The sequence below is a fragment of the Candida oxycetoniae genome, assembly GCF_023343755.2.
Source record: "Candida oxycetoniae strain CBS 10844 chromosome Unknown scaffold84, whole genome shotgun sequence".
In the NCBI taxonomy this organism is placed as follows: Eukaryota; Fungi; Ascomycota; class Pichiomycetes; order Serinales; family Debaryomycetaceae; genus Lodderomyces; species Lodderomyces oxycetoniae.
Window position 1 is genome coordinate 1 of NW_026055386.1, and position 21,626 is coordinate 21,626.

Genomic DNA, 21,626 nt, shown 5'->3' on the forward strand with positions numbered 1-21,626 from the left:
CTTTAGAGGATTTTATAGCGAAACTTTGCACATTGGTGTACATAACGAAGTGACAACAAATATAAAGTGTATCAAATATTAGAAGAGTACTCCTTTGATCATAGAAGACGTAAAAAGCTCTTTAACATAAATCTTCTTTTGTCACCCTCAAATAAGAACAGAACTGTAACATTTTTTTTTTTTTGGCCAGGTTCAAAACAATGTCTTTTAACTGTAAATCTTATTCATTATAATGGTAAACTAAATAATTAGGCAATCCAAAAACTTCGTACCCTAGTCTCTTTGCCATTTTGGCAAAACCCTCAGTTTCAATCAAATGGTAAAATGGAAAAGAAGGAAACATAGCACCATCACGGTGCACATCTGCCTTGACTAGGACAGCACCTCCTCCAACACCATCTAGTGCCATTTCCGCATTCACATCTCCCTTGGCATCATAGTGATGAGCCATCAAAGGTCTATAAGTAGCCATTTCAGCATATCCTTCAACAATAATCTCTTCATCAGATAAGCCTTCAGCAATCTTCAAGCCCTCCTCGCTCTCAGCCCAGTTATTAAAATCGTATGGTCTAATAGAGTCCTTCTTCAACTCCTCATCATAGAATCTTTGATACACGTTGGCAGATAATACAGGTTTATTGTGAGCAGTCATATCTTGAATAATATTTTGTGGTGTTTCAACGATATCTGCATCTAGCCAGAGTATCCAAGATGTTTTTGGTGAAATGGTTGTAAAAACAAGCGAGTTTCTAGCGAGCGCCATCATTGATCTTCTCTTTTTCTGCACATCAAAAGCATGTCTCTCTTTCTCTGATTGACTTTCTAACGATTCAGTGTCTTGTCTCAATAAAGTAATTTTCTTAAAGTTTAGTTTTCCTTGAGCCTTGGTTTCTTTGAGTGCGCTTTCCATATCCCTTAAAGCATCATCTCCATCGTTATTTCTTGGAAATATAAAGCCCAAGGATATTAAAGAATGGTCATAGGTCAATTTATTCAAATTTTGCCAATATTGTGGTACAAATCTTGACATAGGCGTCAAGATCAAGATTTCTTCTCTTTTTCCTAATGCATCTGACGAAGTTGTCAATTGGTTCAAATCGTAGTGGCTTATATGGTTCTTTGGCAAATTTTTCAATATCACAGAATCCTTCTTGTTATTGCCAAACCAACCTTTCGATTTCTTATTGTAACTGTATTTGCTCTGATCACTGGAATGGGTCAAAACTGAAGCCGATGTCGATGAAAAAAAAAATAAATATATCAAAACTAGAAAAGTCACTGGCCCTAGTAAGACCAATGGCTTTCTCCGTATATAGCTAACGTATGGATTTTTGTAATACACCATTTTTTATCAAAACCCTTCCTTTCGAAATTTTTTTTTTCAGCCTCGATTACAATGAAAAGGAAGCAGCAAAAAAGACAAACTTGACAACTTACCAACTCCACAGATCTAGAACCTTTTATATGTAGGTATACCTGAGATGTGGCACTCCTCTTTTCAAAAAACAAGATTGACGTATTATTTTGAGCCGATGAACACGGTGATTTATTTTAATTTAGCTCTCTTTTTTTTTTTTCTGATTCCTTCTCGGTGGAAATGAGCTTTGCTTCGCACGACATTAAATGTAGAGGCAAGCGATGCCTGACATATAGAGAAAGTAAATACCAAATTCTTTTTTAACATTATAAAGGAGCCTACTTAAACACTTTACCATCACTAATTACCCTCTTTTCACCATTGACTTCGACTGGTTTGTCCCATGCAAACATGTTCTCAATGAATTCTTTATCTTCGGGTTTTGATGCGTCTAGTTTGGTAAATTCGTAAGATTCCCAATCTGGAGCAACGTCGAATGCAGGAACGTAATCTTGACCTCTGACCAAGAAAGCACCTGTGATACCGTTATTGTTGTTCTCCCCATAAACGACTAAACAACCAAACATGTATTTGGTTGAAGCAGATAATCTGTTGAAGAACCCACCAATCAAGTTATTTGACATAAAAGTCAATGTCAATTCATCATTGTACTTGTAGTCAACCTTCCATAATGACCAATCTTCTGCGTCGTATTGGTTTTTCCAGAACCATGGGATGGCAACTTCTCTGGTTTCCTCATTGGAGTATACTCTCTTCCATTCATCCAATGGGTTCTTGGGCTTACCCAAAGCTTCTAATGGATGTTTTGGTTTTGGGGCTGATGGGGCTGGCTCGTCGCCGGCTTCATCAGCTGCATCAGCAGCTTTGGCTTTTGGAGCAGCTTCTTTCTTTGCAGCTGGAGCAGCAGCGTCCTTCTTCTTCTCCTTTTTTGGAGGAACATATTCTAATGGTTTTTCTCTGAATTCATAACCATCCAAGAGTTCTTTTAAATAAGAAGAGGCAAGAATGGTCTTGAACCATCTAGTTATGCTTGGATGCTGTTTTCTCCATTCCTCGCCATAAAGGAAATCAAACCCTCTGACGTATGTAGTGGCGGCAAAGATATCAGCAAGGGTGATACGTTCACCAACCAAGAAAGTATAGTTTGTTAGTCTTTCTTCAAAAACAGCATTGATTTTGACCAAAGCAGCATTACCTTCGTCAACTTGTTTCTTGTTGTATGGAACAGTACCATTCAATGGTTTGAAAACCGATGCTTCTTTCGGCAATAATTCAGTGTTGGCGAATGACAACCATTTCAAGATTTGGGCATATTCAGCATCGTTCTTACCCAACAATGGAGAATTTGCATCAGCCAAGTTAATTACTAAAAAAAAAAACCGCTGTTAATATGGACAAGCCCTAAAAAGAAAAAAAAAATTGGAAAAAAAACAAAACACAAGGCAATAGCTTGGTTGGTTTGGTTGGTTGATTTGAGCTATTCAGATTAGGTACTCTCGACATGATTTATTAAGACAGGGATAACTGTATAATAATAGAAAAAATTTCTCATCATTCTGCAACAAAACAGTGCCAAACCACTTAGTAGGAAATAAGAAACAAGAAAAGGAAAAAAAAAAAAAAGGATACATACGATAGATACAAATTGCAATGACTTCAGTCAACTTTAATCCCTTTGGTCCAACAAATGCTGGGATTTTATTCAATGGGAAATACTTTTCATAGGTGGCATCTTTGTCAGAGAATGCAACATCTAAATTGAAATGCTTTACCAATGCCTTTGGAGCAACACTCCTTATCTGTTGAGTGACATATAACGTGCCTTGAGACATAATGAAAAAGTTCAATTGAGATGACAAAGTATTGAACAAATGTTAAAAAGAATTTTTTTTTTTTTTACCTCATCACGTTTCAAAAACAAACTTGGTCAGGATACACGCAGAAGCTGAACATTTCGGAAATTGCATTAATTCTCAACACAAATCCGTTGAGAATATCACGTGACGTACTATACATTTTGCAACATTGCAACTTTGTTTGTTTGTTTTTATTTTTTTATTTTTTATTTTTTTTTGCATTCTTTATTATTTAATGGTAGCTACATTGTAAACGGTTTTATATACCTTAAGGTCCACTCAAAGTGTTTGTTCCATTGTGCTTTGATATCTTGTTCTAAGAAGCTTTCGTTTATGAAGTTGAATAAGTTTGAAATACACAAATTTGTCAGTAGTATTAGCTCATTATTATTTATGTTAAGTAGTTTGATGTTGAAATATAGTAGAAAATATCTTGCCAAAACCTTACCGTTGTTGAGATTGAAAATCTCATTATCCAACACGGGTTGAGGTTGAGCTATGTAGGGATTGTTGGTGGTGAAATTGTGAACTTTTGATGGATGGTTTGTGATGTAATCAGTTTTTATGAGAAACCAAAGTAGTTCTTTGAATTTTTGAGACTCACTTTTTGAGGAGGATGATGTTGGTGACGATGATGATGATAACGATGATGATAACGATAACGATAACGATGAGGAGGAGGTAGTTGTAGCTCTAGTCGCCGTGGGGGAGAGGGAGGAGGAAGATAAGGAGGAGGAGGACAATTCCACCAAATCGATATCTCGATACGAATTATTGAGAAAATCAATCTCAAAGATATTCAAGCTATTAAAACTGGTCAAGTCAATGTCAGTATATTTTGGCTGATTACTTTGTGAGGAATTGAGGATTGTATGAAAGTTTTCTCGTCGCACATGGAAAGCTAGGTCGTAGAACTTGTTGATGAAGAATTTCAACATTGTAATTGCTTGTATACATGTTATCAATAGGATCGATGTGCGTTTAAAATGTACCAAAAAAGGGGCTATTTTATGTAAAACGTTTTCGAATAACACTGACTGAGCGTTTAAAATAGATTTGTGAAAATCATTTAGTAGATTTCTGGGAATCTTTATATATATGCTTTGAAGTATCAAGCAGATACTTATTAGTATTTTTTCGAAAAGAGTTATACTTTGCACATCAACGGGGATAGATGCTGCTTCTATCCATTTTCGTGATTGCTGGCTAGTCAACAGTGCATAGTTCGTTTCGATATAGGCAGAGCATCCCAATAGACAACTAAATAGGAAATCGTCTTTTTCCTTTAAGCATTTATTAGGTATCATACTTCTCCAAATGCCTTTATCATTTGCCAAATCAAGTAACCAAAAGAAATTCTCCTTCTTGATCATGTCAATGTATTGTTGGGGATCCTCTGATATTGATGCCAACTGTTGAGGAATTTGCCCCAATTCCATTGACAAATAGGGATATTCATAAAGCGGCAGCGGTCTTGTTGAGAACTTTTGTGCATTTGGTAGTTGCTGGGGTTTCGGAATATTTAAGTGGCTTGTTGAATTAACTTGGTGAGGTAGAATCTGCTGAGGCAATTGTGACAAAAACAGCATGTTTGTGTTGGTGATAGAGGTTTCCAACAACGACATATTATTGTTGTTGGAATTAGAAGAACCACCTGCTAGAGGTTGCAGCTCTAGAGGAGTTCCGGTTTGGCTAAGGGGGAAAGTTGGATCAAATTTGCTAAAAACAACACCTTGTAATTCCAAATCCGATTCCATTAGCTCCTCCGGTGGGTGCAAATGGAAATAGTTTTTGTATTTTTCAGATTCTCCATATAATGAAGCAATAGTTATAGACTGATCTATTATTCTATAAGTTTGAGGGCGGATTTGTGGTAATGAGTTGTTTTCATTTGGGTCATAAAATCTGTACTGTTTAAAGTTCAACCTGATACCACTAAGACATACACGGTTTGACTTTATACAATTGTTACAAACCGGTTGTTGCTCGTCACATTTGATGTGTCTATCTCTGCAAGTAACACATCCAGATCTTGTTCTACTTTTCTTATTAGAAAACTTTAACTTTTTTGACATGTTTTCTATTTTTGCAGTAGACTAATAAAACTTTTTCCGCTCAATTCAGATCTTTTTGGTTATTTTGGATGAGTTGAGGGAGGTTTCATCTGTTGTTATTTTTTTTTTTTGAGATCTACGGTTTGTATATGATCAAAGAGCACAGTTTTCCAATTTCAAAGTTACAGTTTCTGGCTTGTAATTTAGGGACTTTTCTTTTCTTTTTTTTTATTTATTCTTTTTATTTTTTTATATTTTTTTAATACCAGACTTGTACCCTTTTGCAAATTTTTAATTCTTTTACTTTCGAGAGTAGATCAAGTCAATTGAGTCTGTTTACTCTGAAAACCCCCAAAAAAAAGTCTCTAGAATGCTCTTACCCTTACCTACTTCAATTCCGCCTTGAAAAAACGGTTTTCAATTTCAATTCCCTATATATATCGTTTTCTTTTTCTTTTCTCTTACTCTCTTTTATTATTTTTTTTCTCTAAAAAATATTTTTTGGGGTTGAAGATTTGGTCCTTTTAATTCAGTTACTATTTAACTTTTTATTTATTTTTTTTTTTTATTTTTTTTTTTTTACTTCTTCTTCTATTCCAATTTAGAAGTATTTTTCGAGATGTATTTTAATTTTGAAAGTATCATCAAGAAGCAACTCATTTTGATTATAGTTATAAAAACACGTTTTTTAATCAGCTTTGATCTAATATTGAAAGTATATACCTTTTTCCACTAAAATTGCCTAGGCTCACATCTACAGTTCTTTTATGTCTGTTTTGTTCGTCAACATGAATAAATTGCTTTGTTCTCTTATTTTCTTTTTTTTTTTTTTTTATTCTATACTTGAAATCCTTTTAACAATACAATATAAATGGCGACTTGGAAACATACAAGTTCACACATTATGGGATACAATATAGTACAAATTACAAAAATTGGCTAAAATGAAGCAGAAGGTGTTAAACAGTAGCAAAAGAGAAAATATAATAAAATGGAAAATTGAATCTCTGCTTCTAATGGTAGGCGTTGCTATCTGTATGCACAAGCATGTGTGTCTAATAATGCTTATGCAAAATTCTCATTAACTGGGATTGTCCCGCTTAACTTCTTAATATGCGTTAAAGGAAACCATTATTGGCAGGTGATTATCAAGTAAAGCTTAAAGAAAGCAAATTCATGAGCCCTTTGGAAAAAGAAAAAGTAGGCCACCACAAACAATTAGACAAAAGTAACCGTTAACCTGATCTCTTTTTTTTTTTTTTCTTTTTTTTTTGACCTTGTAAATAGGTGAGCTACTACAGTAAGTTGAGTTACAATAAACAGACCAAATATTAATGGGTATATCTTAACCACAGTATCAAAATGTACTTTTTCCTACTACAAGAGATGTACCATGAAACAAATTGATTTCCAGGCAATTAAAGACAAGACAAAAGAATAAAAAACTTACAATCTCGTGCATATGGTAGCCATTTAACGGTTATTTTGACACACACATTACATCAACCCCTCACGTCTACCTCTTAAAGTAGAATATTATTTCCCCCCTGTAACAAACCAAAAGCCTATTAATCAGTTTGATGAATGGTTCTGATTTCAGTAATATATAACTAGAAGTTCTTGCAAACATGATTTTTACAGTCAAACACTGCGCAACATATGCGCCTTATTTAGGCTAGACGTAATTTTGGGATATAAATGCCTTTTAAACCAACTTGTTCTATGTATAGATATTGCATTAGTTTTGTTTCATTTTTATTTTTTTAGTTATTTCCGTGTTTGTGCTTTCTTTCTTTTTTCCTTTCCAAACCTTTCTTACCAGGCAACCGGTTTTGTGTCTTGCAGATACATTACTCGCGTATAAATACCTTTTTTGACTTCAGATTTCCGCATCTAATTTCAACAAATCAAGCAAAACCATTTTAGACTTTTGTTAGTGAGAATGGTGGCAAGTATATTGTATTTAAAGCGATGCAACAAAACAAGAAATATACTGGTATTAGTAGAGATTACTTGCGCCTATAAATTTGACGTGACTTAATTGTACACCCCAAAATTACCATTGAAAAATATGCAGCGGTTTTCAAACTTCTGCTCTATACATAAACCAGAAGTGCTAGGCCTGCACTGACTATAAGATCTGAATGGAAATTGGTTACTTTCAAGCTATATCATTGGAAATTTTGGCAGGTATTAAAAAAAAAGTCTCAGTGGAAAGCAGGCGAGTTTTAACATATCTCTCTCCACTGTCAGCGATTTTCAGTGATGGACTACAAAGACGTTAATGACAATTTGCTGGTGTAGGAGGGCAAGAATAATCAACAGCAGGAAGTAATTGAGCTTTTGGACATTTTGCAAAGCTCTTCTAGCCCCAAAAGTTTTACAAGATTTTGTTTGTATTTGAAATAGCAGCAATTTCACTTGAAAATACTACAACTAGAGAAACAAAAAATCAAGCAAAGTTTGTCTCCAGTAGGTTCCCTCAAGAGTAATAGTTCTGTACTCCTTTTTCTAATATTAGCCTAAGAAATAGACTTTTGCCATTCGCCCTCAAATTGTCAAATCTCCAAATATTTGAAACTAAAAATCGCTATCAATTTCCCTAGTAACTGCGTATCTGCTATACAACTACCCGAATAAAAACTTTTAGTTGAATTTTAGTAGACCTTTAGTAAATTTTTGGTACAATTTAGCTTATTCTACAAAATCTGTAAAGTTTAGCCAAATAAATAAATCAAAGTTGCTTATACACTGGTACGCACCTATTAGTTTATCTCCATATCGGAGTTAAGCCTTGTGATCAAGCAGTTCTATCAAAGTGAAGTTTAAAAGAAAAGAAAAAGAGGTTATGAAATTGATAAAAGTATGTTACTTATCACTTCCGGTTTTTTTTTTTTTTTTTTGGTTTTGGTTTTGGTTTTGTGGATTTTAAAAACCAAGAGATTTCGGTTCATCTTTGTAACTTGCATAATTCCACAAAATGAAGTAAATCTATTGTGAAGAGAAAGGGAGGTTGATATTGCCCTTTTTCTACTCAGTGGATAGCAAGAGCTATGCTCGTCTTGCTTTATTAAGGTAAAAACCCTTTCTCCGCACACATATATACCTTACGTAAATCCTGGGTCGAAGATTTTTAGAAAAATCAATTAGAATGTGTTTTTTTTTCTTCCTTTCTTCTTTTTCAAAGCAGTAACTGGACTTTTTTCATAACTCATACAACATGATCTGCATGGCTAAGTTGGATTACTCATTTGATAACATGAATTGTAAATTATGAGTTACATTGCAAGTTGGAAACTAACTGGTTTCTATTGGAAACAGTATTGAGATATTAGTACATCAACACTCCTTAGGTTTTCGAATTACTAGCACTCTTTTCTGATCAAAATACCCCGTTAGCAAAATGGAATCATTGATTGCTATTTAATTAGAGATGAAAGATGCTCTTATCTGAAAAAAAAAACGGTAATTATACTCAATAAATCTTTTTGCAATCCCTCTCAAGGATTGTTTTTCATTTTCATCTTGCTGTTTGTTTGGAGAGGCATTGAAAATAAGGGGGTATAATATGGATCATAATAAATGATAATGATGATAATGACGCAGCTACAAAATTAGATGATGATACCGCTATACAAATATGTGATGACACCGCTATACAATTATGTGATGACACCGCTATACAATTATGTAATGACACCGCTATACAATTATGTGATGACACCGCTATACAATTATGTGACTTGCAACCTTTGAGTTCGAGTATCTTAAACAAACACACAAGCTCTTTGTCACCTAAAAGTTCAAAAGTCAAACTAAAAAAGCCTTATGCTAGGTTTCAACTGGCGGATACTCAGCTGAGTCCACCACTACCTCATTATCTTGGAGAAAATAGCTATCAAAAGCGTACAATGACTGCAATAACGAGGGCAGAGAACTTAAAAGAACGGGAGAATTGTTTTGGATACAAGAGTAAAAATTTGAATGTTGATAATGATTTACAATCATCAGACATGGTGCCCCCAACCATCTCACCGCGGTGAGGTGTCAACGTTTGAATATCATAGGCCGTTCGCACCACATCTGTACTTCCATCCATAAATTACAGGGAGCTCCTCATTCTCCTCCTCCTCCTCCTCATTCTCCTCCTCCTCATTCTCCTCCTCCTCATTCTCCTCCTCCTCATTCTCCTCATTCGAAGAAGACAATACAAGAATTGCATCCATATATTCGAGAAGAGCACCAGCCGCTTTTGAAAAAAGTAGTCATATAGATTCAGGTTCAGTTATTTCAATACAATCAAGCCATAGAAGGTCTAGCGCATGACCTGTTTTCGTCTAGACGACCTGTACCGCCATTTGTCATAAACATGGTACATAGTCGTGAAAATTCGAGGCTTGCGAAACAAAAAGAAGAAGGGGTGGAAAAAGGGGTGGAAAAAGGGGTGGAAGAAAAAGAAGAAGCAAATAGTATCAGCACCAAATTTGAGAAGAAAGTTGTCTTAACAGAGGATCCATGCAAAGATGAGGACCTAGATTTTAACTCAGAGTCAGATAAAATGCTGCAAATTGGATCAACATGGTTATTTGTTGGAAATGTGCCATATCCGTCCAATTGGATTTCATTAAAGAGATTTTTTGTTGAAAAAGCTAAAGATATCGAACCAAGCAACACACGGGTTTGATTGCTGGTCCACTATCTCGCTCTACTCGATAGTGTCGCTCGATAGTGTCGGTGCCAGCTAGTGTTGCTCCATTATCTCGCTTCGCTCGATAGTCTCTATTGAAAGTGGAAATTCCCATCCAGCAAATTCCCATAAATGATGTTTCCCCAATGTATCGATATAATTTGGGTCAGCAACGGCTTTTTGCGAAAGTAGAGGATTCGCTATAGTGACAACAAGGGATAGGGAATCATCAGAAAAACTTGTTGAATTGTTTGACACTAGGGAGAGTAGCGACACTAGGGAAAGTAGCGACACTAGGGAGCGAAGCGAGCTAGTGGAGCGGTATGTAGAGAGTAGAGAGGTGGGGCCAGGGAGGTGTCAGGGGAGAAGAGTTGAGCTTGTGGCGAACCAGGGGAGTGTTGAGCTTGTGGCGAACCAGGGGAGTGTTGAGCTTGTGGCGAACCAGGGGAGTGTTGAGCTTGTGGCGAGCCAGGGGAGTGTTGAGCTTGTGGCGAGCCAGGGGAGTGTTGAGCTTGTGGCGAGCCAGGGGAGTGTTGAGCTTGTGGCGAGAGTCGACGGTAATATTGTAATAATCTTTTTACTAGTTTCTACTCTCTACATACTGCTCCACTAGCGAAGCGAGCTCCCATTACATACCGCTGCACTAGCGAAGCGAGCTACTCTCTACATATTGGTCCACTAGCTCGCTTCGCTCCCTAGTATACTTTACAGAGAATCAAGCCTTTTGGAAACCGTCAATTCGACGACACTATGTTGAATCTAACCCAACCCGTGTGTCATTATCCCCAACACCTACAAGGCCAAGGAGGTTTGGTGTAGCAACAAGTTTCAAACTATCGAGCGAAGCGAAATAGTGGAGCAGCACTGACTGCTCTGGAGCTGGAACCTTTTTAGAAACCTGTCTCTTTTGATTGGGACACTATTGAGCAAAGCGAGATAGTGTTGCATTCTATTATACTATCCACTACTCACTATCGAGCAAAGCGAGATAGTGTTGCACTCTATTCTACTACCCACTACTCACTATCGAGCAAAGCGAGATAGTGTTGCATTCTATTATACTACCCACTACTCACTATCGAGCAAAGCGAGATAGTGTTGCACTCTATTCTACTACCCACTACTCACTATTTACTATTGAGCAGAACGAGATAGTGTTCCACTCTACTCTACTATCCACTATTAGGCGGCACAGACGGCATAATCAATGCCGGCTTAGCCTTTCGATATTTTCATCCTCAAAATGCGACACTATCGACCAAAGCGAGATAGTGTTGTAACAATCTACATAGTGTTGCTCCACTATCGAGCGACACTATCGAGCAGAGCGATACTATCGAGCGAGCGAGATAGTGTTGATAGTGTCGGTGTAGTCAGTACTGCTCCACTATCGAGCAGAGTGATGCTATCGAGCAGAGTGAGATAGTGTCGATAGTATCAGAGTAGTCAGTACTGCTCCACTATGTCGCTTCGCTCGATAGTGTCGATAGTATCAGAGTAGTCAGTACTGCTCCACTATGTCGCTTCGCTCGATAGTGTCGATAGTATCAGAGTAGTCAGTACTGCTCCACTATGTCGCTTCGCTCGATAGTGTCGATAGTATCAGAGTAGTCAGTACTGCTCCACTATGTCGCTTCGCTCGATAGTGTCGATAGTATCAGAGTAGTCAGTACTGCTCCACTATGTCGCTTCGCTCGATAGTGTCGATAGTGTCGATAGTGTCGATAGAATTTCTACGAGCGTGCAAAACAATTACATAAAAAATTATCTCTGGGTTCAAGTAATATTCAGGTTTCAGCACAATCAAAATAATACAAAAAATACCTTAGCTACAAATACCTTAGCTACGAATACCTTAGTTACGAATACCTTAGCTACAAATACCTTAGCTGCAAATATCTTAGCTGCAAATACCTTAACTACAAATATCTTAGCTACAAATACCTTAGCTGCAAATATCTTAGCTGCAAATACCTTAACTACAAATATCTTAGCTACAAAATACCTTAGCTACAAATATCTTAGTTACAAATATCTTAGTTACAAATATCTTAGCTACAAAACACTATCGAACAGCACTGACTAACACTATTTCGCTCTGCTCGATAGTGTCGCGATGGTGAGGCTGACGAAGTCAGTACTGCTCCACTATCTCGCTTCGCTCGATAGTGTCGATAGTGTCGTGATGTCATACACAATCAACAAAAAATTTTTTCCTCTCTTTTCCTTGTAGCCTTAAAAAAAAATTTTCTTCGTACTTTTCATTTCACTTATAATTTTTTTTTTTTTTTTTTTTTTTTTTTTCTCTTTTAAGCTTTGATTAATTTCCAGTTAGTTTGAAATCATATAATAAAATCATATTACATCACGAGCAAGGACTAAGAACAGTTTTTTCAACAACCATCTTCGAACCTTGGGAGTATATTTTCACGGGAAAAGTTTTCCAAACCATATTTTTGGCTCGAGGGGCTTTGTCTTTCCGACCTAGTAGGGCTTATACAACTCATTCATTCATCACATTCCATTCCATTCCTTAGTTTTTGTTTTTTTTTTGTCTTTTTTTTTTTTTTTTTTCCTTTCCTTTCCTTTTCAGTAATGCCATCTGATAAATTGGAAAAGAAGTTGCAGTTGCAAACCAAGTCAGATGCAACGACAATGCCACCCTCGATCTTGACGAGGAACATCACACCTCCTATTGGCAACCCACAGAGAGTGACAACAAACGCATCAACCCTGCTGTTGCCAGCGTCTCCTGCTCCTGCAAGCAATTCACTAGAGCAATTACAATCACTAGAGCAATCACAATTTGACAATAAAAGGGCAACTGTCATTGTTCCCGGAATTTCTCATTTCAAGGGCGCCGAAAAGATTCATTCTGACTCAGTGATACCAACAATCAGCTCATTTGACAAGCTGCTTAACACGAAGAATGAGTCGGACAAGAACATTTCGAATTCGCCTACCGAGTTTCTGCATCACAAATCGCCATCGGTTCATGCTCATTTCGATGTGGACGAAGAGTTGAGACGAAATAAAATGGGCAACAGATCAAGAAGCGGCTCGGCATCTAACAACCCGCTCTTTCTTTCATTTTCCAGAGATGGAAGCAAAAGCCAGGAAAGCTTCAATAAGGAAAACCAAACCGGCGCGTCATTTTCATTGTCAGCCGATCCAACTAAACTGCAGCAAGCTTTGAATTCGAATTTAAATTCAAATTCGAAACCTAGCCCAGAGCAGAATTCCAATATTGACCCACGACTTCCACAAGACGATGGTAAAATCCACATATTATTTGGTATTTGTGGAGCACTTTCAGCTGGCAAAATCAAGCTGATAATAGGCAAGATTTTTGAGATATATACACCAGAAAAGGTTGCAATTCAGTTGATAATGACTAAATCAAGCGAGAATTTTCTTTTACAAGAAAGCTTGAACATCTTGGAAAATAAAGGGATTAGGATCTGGAAAGATTCAGATGAATGGACAACGTGGAAAACAAGGCTGGATCCTGTTTTACACATAGAATTACGCAGATGGGCTGATATACTTGTCATTTGTCCCTTAACCGCAAACACCTTATCCAAAATATCTTTAGGATTGTGTGATAACTTATTGACAAATGTAATACGAGCATGGAATACTTCGTATCCAATTTTGCTTGCTCCAGCAATGGGGAGTTATTCATACAATGCAATTACTACAAAGAGACAATTGAGACTCATAGCTGAAGAAATGCCGTGGATCGAAGTTTTAAAGCCACTGGAGAAAGTATTTGGCAGTTATGGTGACATAGGTATGGGAGGTATGATGGATTGGAATGAAGTTGTAAACAAGATTGTTTTGAAATTAGGAGGATATCCTGATGTTGAAGAGGATGATGAAGAAGAGGAGGGTGATATCGACGACGACAATGATATCAAGCAGAACTCAGATAAGGAGCGAAGCGCGGTGCATGATGATGATGATGATGACGACGACGACGAGGAGGAGGAGGAGGATGACGAGGAAGATGACGATGACGATGATGATGACGATCAAGATGACTCCTAGGATAAGACCAGGGGTTGTACAGGTTTCGTAAACTCCACTGTTAGAACAAGTAAGAGGGGGGGGGAGAAAAAAAATAAACGAAAGATCCAAGTGCCAGTGGTTTATCACTAGGATAAATTTAATCAGATCCATGTGTTTTTCTTTGCTTAAAGTAAAACCCTAGCGATTTGTACATTAATTACGTAATAGAAAATGAACTACGAGGATCGGTAGTCGTTACATTTCGTTAAGTTGCCTGATTTTCTCATCTCTCCAATTGACATAATCATCTCCGATTAGCGTGGATGTGTCATTATTGGATACATTGTCCACTCTTTCTAGATGATTTTGATCCAAAAAGCTAGTTTGGATTGGAATCGGAGCAAACCTAAAAGGCTCTGCTTGTTGTTCTTGTGCTTTTTTGGATTGACTGTTTTTGTTAGTTGGAGATGTAGAGTTTAGGTTTGTCCTTGGTTTCAAAGGAGAACGCAATGGTTGTAACTCATTGAATATGGTCATGCCTGTTTGAGAATTGTTTCTCGAGGCACGCATAGGACTAAACAAACTGGCGGAAGATGAGTTGATGGTAAAGGTATTGAAGTGCGCGCTACTATTACGCATAGTAGTAGGTAATGTTCTATTCAGTGATGAGGGCCTTGAAGTTGTTGGCGATTTGTTGATTTTTGCTCTACCATTGGATGTTGTTTTTAGGAAATTCAGTGCAATTGTTCCTTCGGGTTGTACTCTTGAAGCAGCACCAGCACCTAATTTTGTTGGGGATCCAGATGTTTTTGGTCTGAATTTCATACCCGAATTCATTTGTTCTGTTTCAATCCGTTTAATTTCCTCTAAAAAGCTTTTACCATTAAATAGGACGGGTCGTTTGCCTTCCAGCGATGCTGTTCGATTGTATGCTGTCACCTCATCTTTCAAGGAGGCTAGAATATTTGGCATGCTTTTATTGATCCTTTTTCTCAACCTCTCTTCATTGAGCAAAATCTTACATGAGTTTTTACTCAACAATCGCGACGAATCTTTTGAGCTTTCCTGTAAAAATTTCTGGTCTTTCAACAAATCCAACAACTCGTCATAAAGCTTAAATATTTTAGCTTTATCTGCATACTCTTTATTCAACATGTGTAACTCCTCTTCATGGGCATTCAAGATTACATCTTTATCGCTGACACCTAGTTCAGCATCATTGTTGTAATATCTGAATTCCATTCTCATTTCTTGCGAGTAAAACAATTTGTCCCAAGCCTGCTCGATTTCGGCTCTTGTTTCGGAAATAAACCTTTCGATGTGTTCGGAACGCTTTATAAAAAGCCTGTTCAATTCCATTTTGAAATTCAATATCGCAAGATCTGATAAGTTATCATTTCTAGTCATAAATTCTTCCATGTATTCATTACTCTCACCAAGCCTTAGCCACAATTGTTTACATTTTTCAGAATATTGGCTCCACTGTTCTTTTTTCTGATCTATTTTTTGTTTTAGAGCCAAATGGACTTTATTCAAGTGGTCAACATGTTGGGGAAGCATTCCAAAATTCTGCGGGTTTTCAGTGATGGAATGTAGAATCATCGAGTCTAGTTGCATTCCGGATTGTGGATTTTGCAAATCACTAAGTTGTTCATCTTTGAATTGTAAAAATTCTATGTATTGAAGGCATTTCAGAGCTGTTTGCCTCATGCAGCGTTTCCGCTCTTCAAACTCCTGTTCCAAAACTTCGATGGTATTTTCAATAATCTGAATCAAATCTGTGTTAATTTTTGTGATTTTTAAACCCCGAATAATCCTCACTAGTTGGTAGTTTAATTCCCGCAACCTATCCAATCCACTTTCGTTAGCTTCTTCCTCGAGTTTATTATAATCAGAGTTTTGCTTCTTCTTCTTTTTTTCTTTGGTGGGACTTGCCAAACTGAATTGACTTGCATGCTGCAATTCCGCAGTTTTCATTGGATCCGCCATTTTTACTAGTTGCTCAAATTCGGTAATTACTTGACGATGTATTTCTGCTTCTTCTATTGCTGGGAGGAACGAGCAATCATTGCTATTGTTGTTATTATTGTTATTATTGCTATTGTTATTAGCTTTCCCAAGGATATTTATCAATGTAGCATATTTCAAATTTAACAAATTGAACTTTTGAAACTTGCAAACAAATACTTTTAAAACATTGAAAAAGATGTTATTTAACTGGTATCTTTTTTCAATTAATGTCAATTCGGGTATACTTCTGGTTATGGACTCGTACTGCAGTTCCAATAGTAGTGCATCTCCTTCGTTTTCTAATATAAAATTGGGACTAGACATCTTGGATAGGACTTCTTCCTTGTAGCCATCAGTATACTGCTGCTCGTTATCAAAAGCCAACCCTTTTTGTCGCAAAGTCAACAATTTGTCCCCCCTAACGTCGTTAATCATAGCTAGTATGATTTGAATCTGCTGTCGTAACCATTCGCATTCGTTCTCTATATTGGTTCTTTCTCGTTGCAAGTTACCTGCAAAATATGTAATCGTGTCTTGAATCAAAGTGAAGATTTCCGCCTTTTTTGCAGCTATCTGGTGAGGAGTGTATCCTATCAATTTATATGTCGAGCTTAGCTCTGTTAATGCCTCGTTCACGTTGACCTCAATTGATCCTAGATGGTCCTTAATCTCATTATCGTCACCGCCCTCTAGTCGAGTTGAAAACTCATCGATGGACAGCAGTAGCTGCAAGCTATCGTGCGCTAAGTTAAACCGTAGGCTCGGCGTCAGTTCCGAATCACATTGGTGCTGATGGGCTATCTTGTAAATATATTTATCGCAATCTATATGGTTTTTGGGTGTACTGTTATTCATAATTTCCTCATCGAATGTATTAATACGGCGACATTGCTTCTCAGAAAGTGAGCTTGACGCCAGACCCTTGGTAAAGCTCATGCCCAACTTTTTGCTCCTTACAACCTAGTATTCTTTTTTTAATTTTAACCAACCTTCCCCACGTACAAGTTGCAACTTTACTTGTTAAAGAAACGTACAATTAGGGGGGTTCTTGTTTCGGCATTGATTCCGGATTATCTTTATTATTTACATTTTTCCCAAAAGAGTGCGAAATAATAACAAAAGAACAAAGGAATAAAAAGATACTCGCTACCAAGTGTATTTGTGCGATGAGGTAGACACTACGATACTATGGGACGACACTAGCGACACGAGGAACACTATCAAGCAACACTATCGAGCAACACTATTGAGCAGAGCGAGATAGTGTTGTATATAACTACTGAGTTGTATATAACTACTGAGTTGTAACAAGCTATTGAGTGTTGCTCAATAGTGGAGCACATTGACTAACTGTCACCAACTAGCGAAAAGGATCTAAGATCTAGGATCCTTGTTGTAGAGAGAAGGTGAAAGAGATGACCCAACTGGGGATATCGAAGCTTCCAGTGTATTAAACATATTGGTAAATTGCTGTAAAAAATTATTATTGTTGTGTTGTAACAAGCTAGTAAGTGCTGCTCGATAGTATCGCCCTGCTCTATAATGTCTCGGTGTCTTCTGTAAAAGGTATAGAATTTACTCTTAATCTCTGTAAAGCATTTCTGTCACTTATTCGTTTCTTTGAATAACTAGATTTGAATTTGGACCCATTAAAGTCTAACTTAAGATCTTTACTTATTTGCTTTAAATCGTCCATCTCATTCCAGCTAGGTTTGATACCTTGGTTCGTTAAATATGTAAACCACTTCTTGGCCTCGGGGTAGTTCGAATCTAGGTAATGTTTTTTAACAAATGGGAAAACTTGCCGGAACGTAGACGGTAGATTCTTTTGTTTTCGAAATTCAAACACTCTAGTAGCAAACTCATAATCATCGTGATGGAGCAACGCAGAGCGGATAAGCAACTCCAAATTATCAATTGTAATCAATTCCCCCGAAACCCTGAACTTGTCATAGAATTCAAATATCCTTTTCGCGTATTCATAAGCATTCAGCAGTGCGCGAGATAGAGGAGTACTGTTCTCCTTGCGAAGTAAATGGTTGAAAAAAATTGTAACCGGTCGGTCATTGAATCCATGGATATACGAGTTTTGTAAGTAATTCTCAAATATTTCGTAATATTCCATTATAATTGAAGAACCAAGATCTGTTGCTTCCCCCATTGAACGAAATAAAACATCGTAAACCAATGCCAAACACGAGCAGTCTAAATCCAAGCCTTTCAAATTGTCATCCACATTGGCCAATTGAACCATACCGACTGACGAGATTCTGTTCAAGGGGACATGACTATATGGTAAACTCAATATTTTCAAATCGTTCAAAATGTTCAAACTGTTTGTTTTGTCGTCTTTGCCAGAGTAAAGAGCTCCCACATATCCAATCAATACCTTGGGAGATGTGGGGTACTTAGATTCAATCAAAAGCATGATTTCACTCGCAATCAGCACTTTTCTCTCACAAGAAAGATTTTTCAAGTCCATCCCATTAAATACCGTTGCGAACTCATCAAACATTCTCGATTTTCGAAGCTGGGCCAAAAGGGTCCTGTATGTACCAAACTTGATATCAAAATTTTGTTTCTTCATGTACTTTAACACTTGAAGACCGCTATGCACATTTTTAAACCGCAAAACCACTTGGCAAACTGTATTGAGCATCTGGAAAAGATTACGCCGCATAAGTCGGTAGTTGGACCTTACCGATAACGCCTCGCACTCTTTTGGAAACTTCGTAAGCATACAGTTCAAAGACCACATAGTAAGAGCAGGCTCGTTTTTATGCGCTAAACTTACAGTTATATTACTAAATTCGTCCAATGTGAAAAACTCAACCACTCTTGTAGTGTGCGTTGTAGTGAATGTTGACCGATTTAAATCGTATTGCAGAGGCTTCAAAAATCCCGTCTGTGCTATGAATTTAGTTTTTGCGTTACCATGCAATAGCTTAGCACGTAGTTCCTTCACAAGCAGATATGTCAGCGGGCGCATGTTGATATGAACTAGGTATGCAAACAAATCTGCGGCTCCTATAATTTCTAGTAATTGCCGGAAAATTTCGTCATTTAGAACAATAGGACGAGAGTTGATCATTGCTGTTTTGGATATGTTGTATAAATATGACAGAAGGATACGACGTTTATCTTCAATATCCATATCTTGCGTCTTTATAATCGAGTTAAGATTCCTCACAAACAAGTCTCTGGTGTACTTGTTCACAGGATTCAAAATAAATCTTATTATCGACGAGGCAATGCCGTTATTTTCCAACGCTTCCAACGCTTCTTTGGTAATTGTCTCCTTCAATTTGCTATTAGATAATGAGGAATAGATCATGCTCACCGATCGAGTATCAGATTCGACAAGATCTGTAAAAATGCTGACAAACTTCTTGCTTATTGTTTCTTCCTCATCATTGGATAATTCGCATGGTATGGCACTCAAACGCGCTAGTTCCTCTTTGCTCAATTTAAGAATTCCATCTCGACTTAAAGCGGAAAGTGGATGGGGCAATGCAGTAGCCGTAGCCAAAGTGGGTACGATCTGGTGATCTGTTTTATCAATTAAGTTCACGGAGCGTATCCGTTCTTCTAGTATACAGTCCGGGGCTTCACTAGGCTCAATCTCTGGTTGCCGTAGGGGCAGTTGCTGCTGTTGGGGGTGGAACAGATTATATCGTATTGAAGTGCTAGATACGGTCGTGCTGATGGTATGTGCGTTTTCTCCTGTATTTTCCTTTAAAAAAGAGCCTACAACGGATAGGGTGCTCCCTCGCCTCACTTGACATAAACTAGCAACATGTAGAGGCTTCTGTAGAAGGGCATATCGTAGCATCTTTAAGTTACCTCATTTTCCCATAGAACTTGATTCATTTTTTTTTAATTTTTTTTTTTTCCCCAATTTTGCGCTGCCCAATTTGCAATTTCGACTGGAGCAGCGGAATGATTATCAATACTTGTCGAACAAGACAAAGCTAGCTTAGCTTGAACGGATTTTGTAAAGGGGGGGGGACCAATAAATGACAAATTTCTAGGATAACTCTGTTGAGAGATTTTTAAGTTTATCCGTCTATATATTTGTGTCTGTAGAGGAGATACAAAATATAAAACTTATCTTGATTACAACTCTATAAGAAATTGGATAGGGGAAAACAAATAAAGTCCTAGTCTATAGTTTCATACATTAACGTGCTCTATTTCGCTCCAGCGTTGTAGCCTCATCACCGTGGTTTGAGTTCGTTTATCTTTGTATAATCGTTTTTGGTAAAAATAAACAAGATCAAATATTATTGTACCTGAACTGCCCAATATATACGGTAATTCTTGGTACATAAGTTGGGCCCGTTGGTGACCTACCACAAACGAACAACTGGTCAAAATTGAAAGTGTATATGTCAAATTCCCCACTAATGCAGAGCCAAACAATAGAGGAGATATCCCCTCGACGGATTTCCGTTTGTAGTTCTTGTACAACTGAGGACACCTTGAACTGCAGTATACAAGAGTGCACCCCCATGCTAAGACAAGTCCCAAGGTGTCTTTGGTTGTACCAAACGTCGATATCAGCTCCTCCATTTTTAAGCCAGATGCGCGCACATTACCTGCATTAATCGCAATTACTCCCGCTAGATTTTTAAGCATATTTCTGTTTTCATCTATGGAGTTGTAACTACTTGGCGTGCTTTCGTCAGATGTGTGTTGTTGCTGTTGTTGTTGTGGAACATTTGTGTGTCGAATATTGCATCCTTCAGAGTGCATGGACAAGTCTGCCTTAGACACCACAGTTTCGGGCAGTAACGGCTCTATCAAAGAGTATCTTGGAGGGGAAGGGTTTATTTTTGGATAAGCATTACTGTAATAGTAGTACTGAAAGCACAAGGTGACGTCATTGCATAAGAAAAAGATGCTCAAATATAATTGAAAGCCTAGTGTAGCATCATTCAACAAGCAACTTGTGAAGCTCAAAAAGTCCCCCAAGAACCAGAGTAGTAAAAACAGTGGAGATATACCCTCTGTTGACTTTGTTTGGTAGTTGTTCAAAATTTGCGGGAGCTGGGCAAATATCCAACTGACACAGGAGATGAAACTAAACGAATGAGATATAAAAGATATTCCTGGTCTCCCAGAACATTCACTTACCATTTCAGCATATGACTCAAGGCTCAAGGCTCAAGGCTCAAGGCTCTTCTTAGATCTATATCTGGCGTTGTCAAAAATAACGTACAAGGTGCGGTTCTAAAAGAAGTTATCCTCTATAAATATTGGTTGGGTGGTTGTTACTTAGTCATTACCAAATTCGGTATATCAATTTATTTTTTCTTTTTTCTTTTCCCTTATCTCTTAGATCTAGAACGTCTTAATTAACTGCGGCGAATGGAGAAAAGATGCATCTTCTTAATAATGTTTTTTTCTATTGTATTACTATTGTTATTACTATTATTACTATTATTACTATTGGAGACTTTGTAGTTATGTTACATACACCTTTTCTCAAGGAATGTGGAGATATAGGTATAATCGGTGATTGTTAAAATATTTCACAAAAGATAATCTCTCCAAGGTTGATTTCATACAAAAATGTCACTTCGTTATGTACACCAATGTGCAAAGTTTCGCTATAAAATCCTCTAAAG

General features: G+C 37.3%; 5 protein-coding genes across 5 annotated transcripts; 2 read left to right on the plus strand and 3 right to left on the minus strand. All coding sequences in view use genetic code 12, as the record gives it.

Moving 5' to 3' along the window:
- Positions 1-220: 220 nt before the first annotated feature.
- KGF56_001901 (uncharacterized protein) lies at positions 221-5,309 on the minus strand (the record flags this gene model as incomplete). The annotated part of the gene is made up of 5 exons (XM_049323073.1): positions 221-1,190; positions 1,700-2,744; positions 3,012-3,172; positions 3,502-4,135; positions 4,544-5,309. The coding sequence occupies 5 exons, from the start codon at positions 5,307-5,309 to the stop codon at positions 221-223; spliced, it is 3,576 nt and encodes a 1,191-aa protein (XP_049181034.1).
- A 3,208-nt stretch (positions 5,310-8,517) lies between these two features.
- Positions 8,518-9,972, plus strand: KGF56_001902 (uncharacterized protein; the record flags this gene model as incomplete). The annotated part of the gene is made up of 3 exons (XM_049323074.1): positions 8,518-8,554; positions 8,847-9,327; positions 9,669-9,972. 3 exons carry the CDS (start codon positions 8,518-8,520, stop codon positions 9,970-9,972), a joined length of 822 nt encoding a protein of 273 aa, XP_049181035.1.
- Positions 9,973-12,570: 2,598 nt separating this feature from the next.
- On the plus strand, positions 12,571-14,025 carry KGF56_001903 (phosphopantothenoylcysteine decarboxylase complex subunit; the record flags this gene model as incomplete). Its single annotated transcript, XM_049323075.1, has 1 exon — positions 12,571-14,025. The coding sequence occupies one exon, from the start codon at positions 12,571-12,573 to the stop codon at positions 14,023-14,025; it is 1,455 nt and encodes a 484-aa protein (XP_049181036.1).
- A 216-nt stretch (positions 14,026-14,241) lies between these two features.
- ASE1 (Ase1p) lies at positions 14,242-16,932 on the minus strand (the record flags this gene model as incomplete). Its single annotated transcript, XM_049323076.1, has 1 exon — positions 14,242-16,932. One exon carries the CDS (start codon positions 16,930-16,932, stop codon positions 14,242-14,244), a length of 2,691 nt encoding a protein of 896 aa, XP_049181037.1.
- Positions 16,933-17,533: 601 nt separating this feature from the next.
- On the minus strand, positions 17,534-21,135 carry KGF56_001905 (uncharacterized protein; the record flags this gene model as incomplete). The annotated part of the gene is made up of 3 exons (XM_049323077.1): positions 17,534-19,729; positions 20,176-20,763; positions 21,133-21,135. 3 exons carry the CDS (start codon positions 21,133-21,135, stop codon positions 17,534-17,536), a joined length of 2,787 nt encoding a protein of 928 aa, XP_049181038.1.
- Between the last annotated feature and the right edge of the window lie 491 nt (positions 21,136-21,626).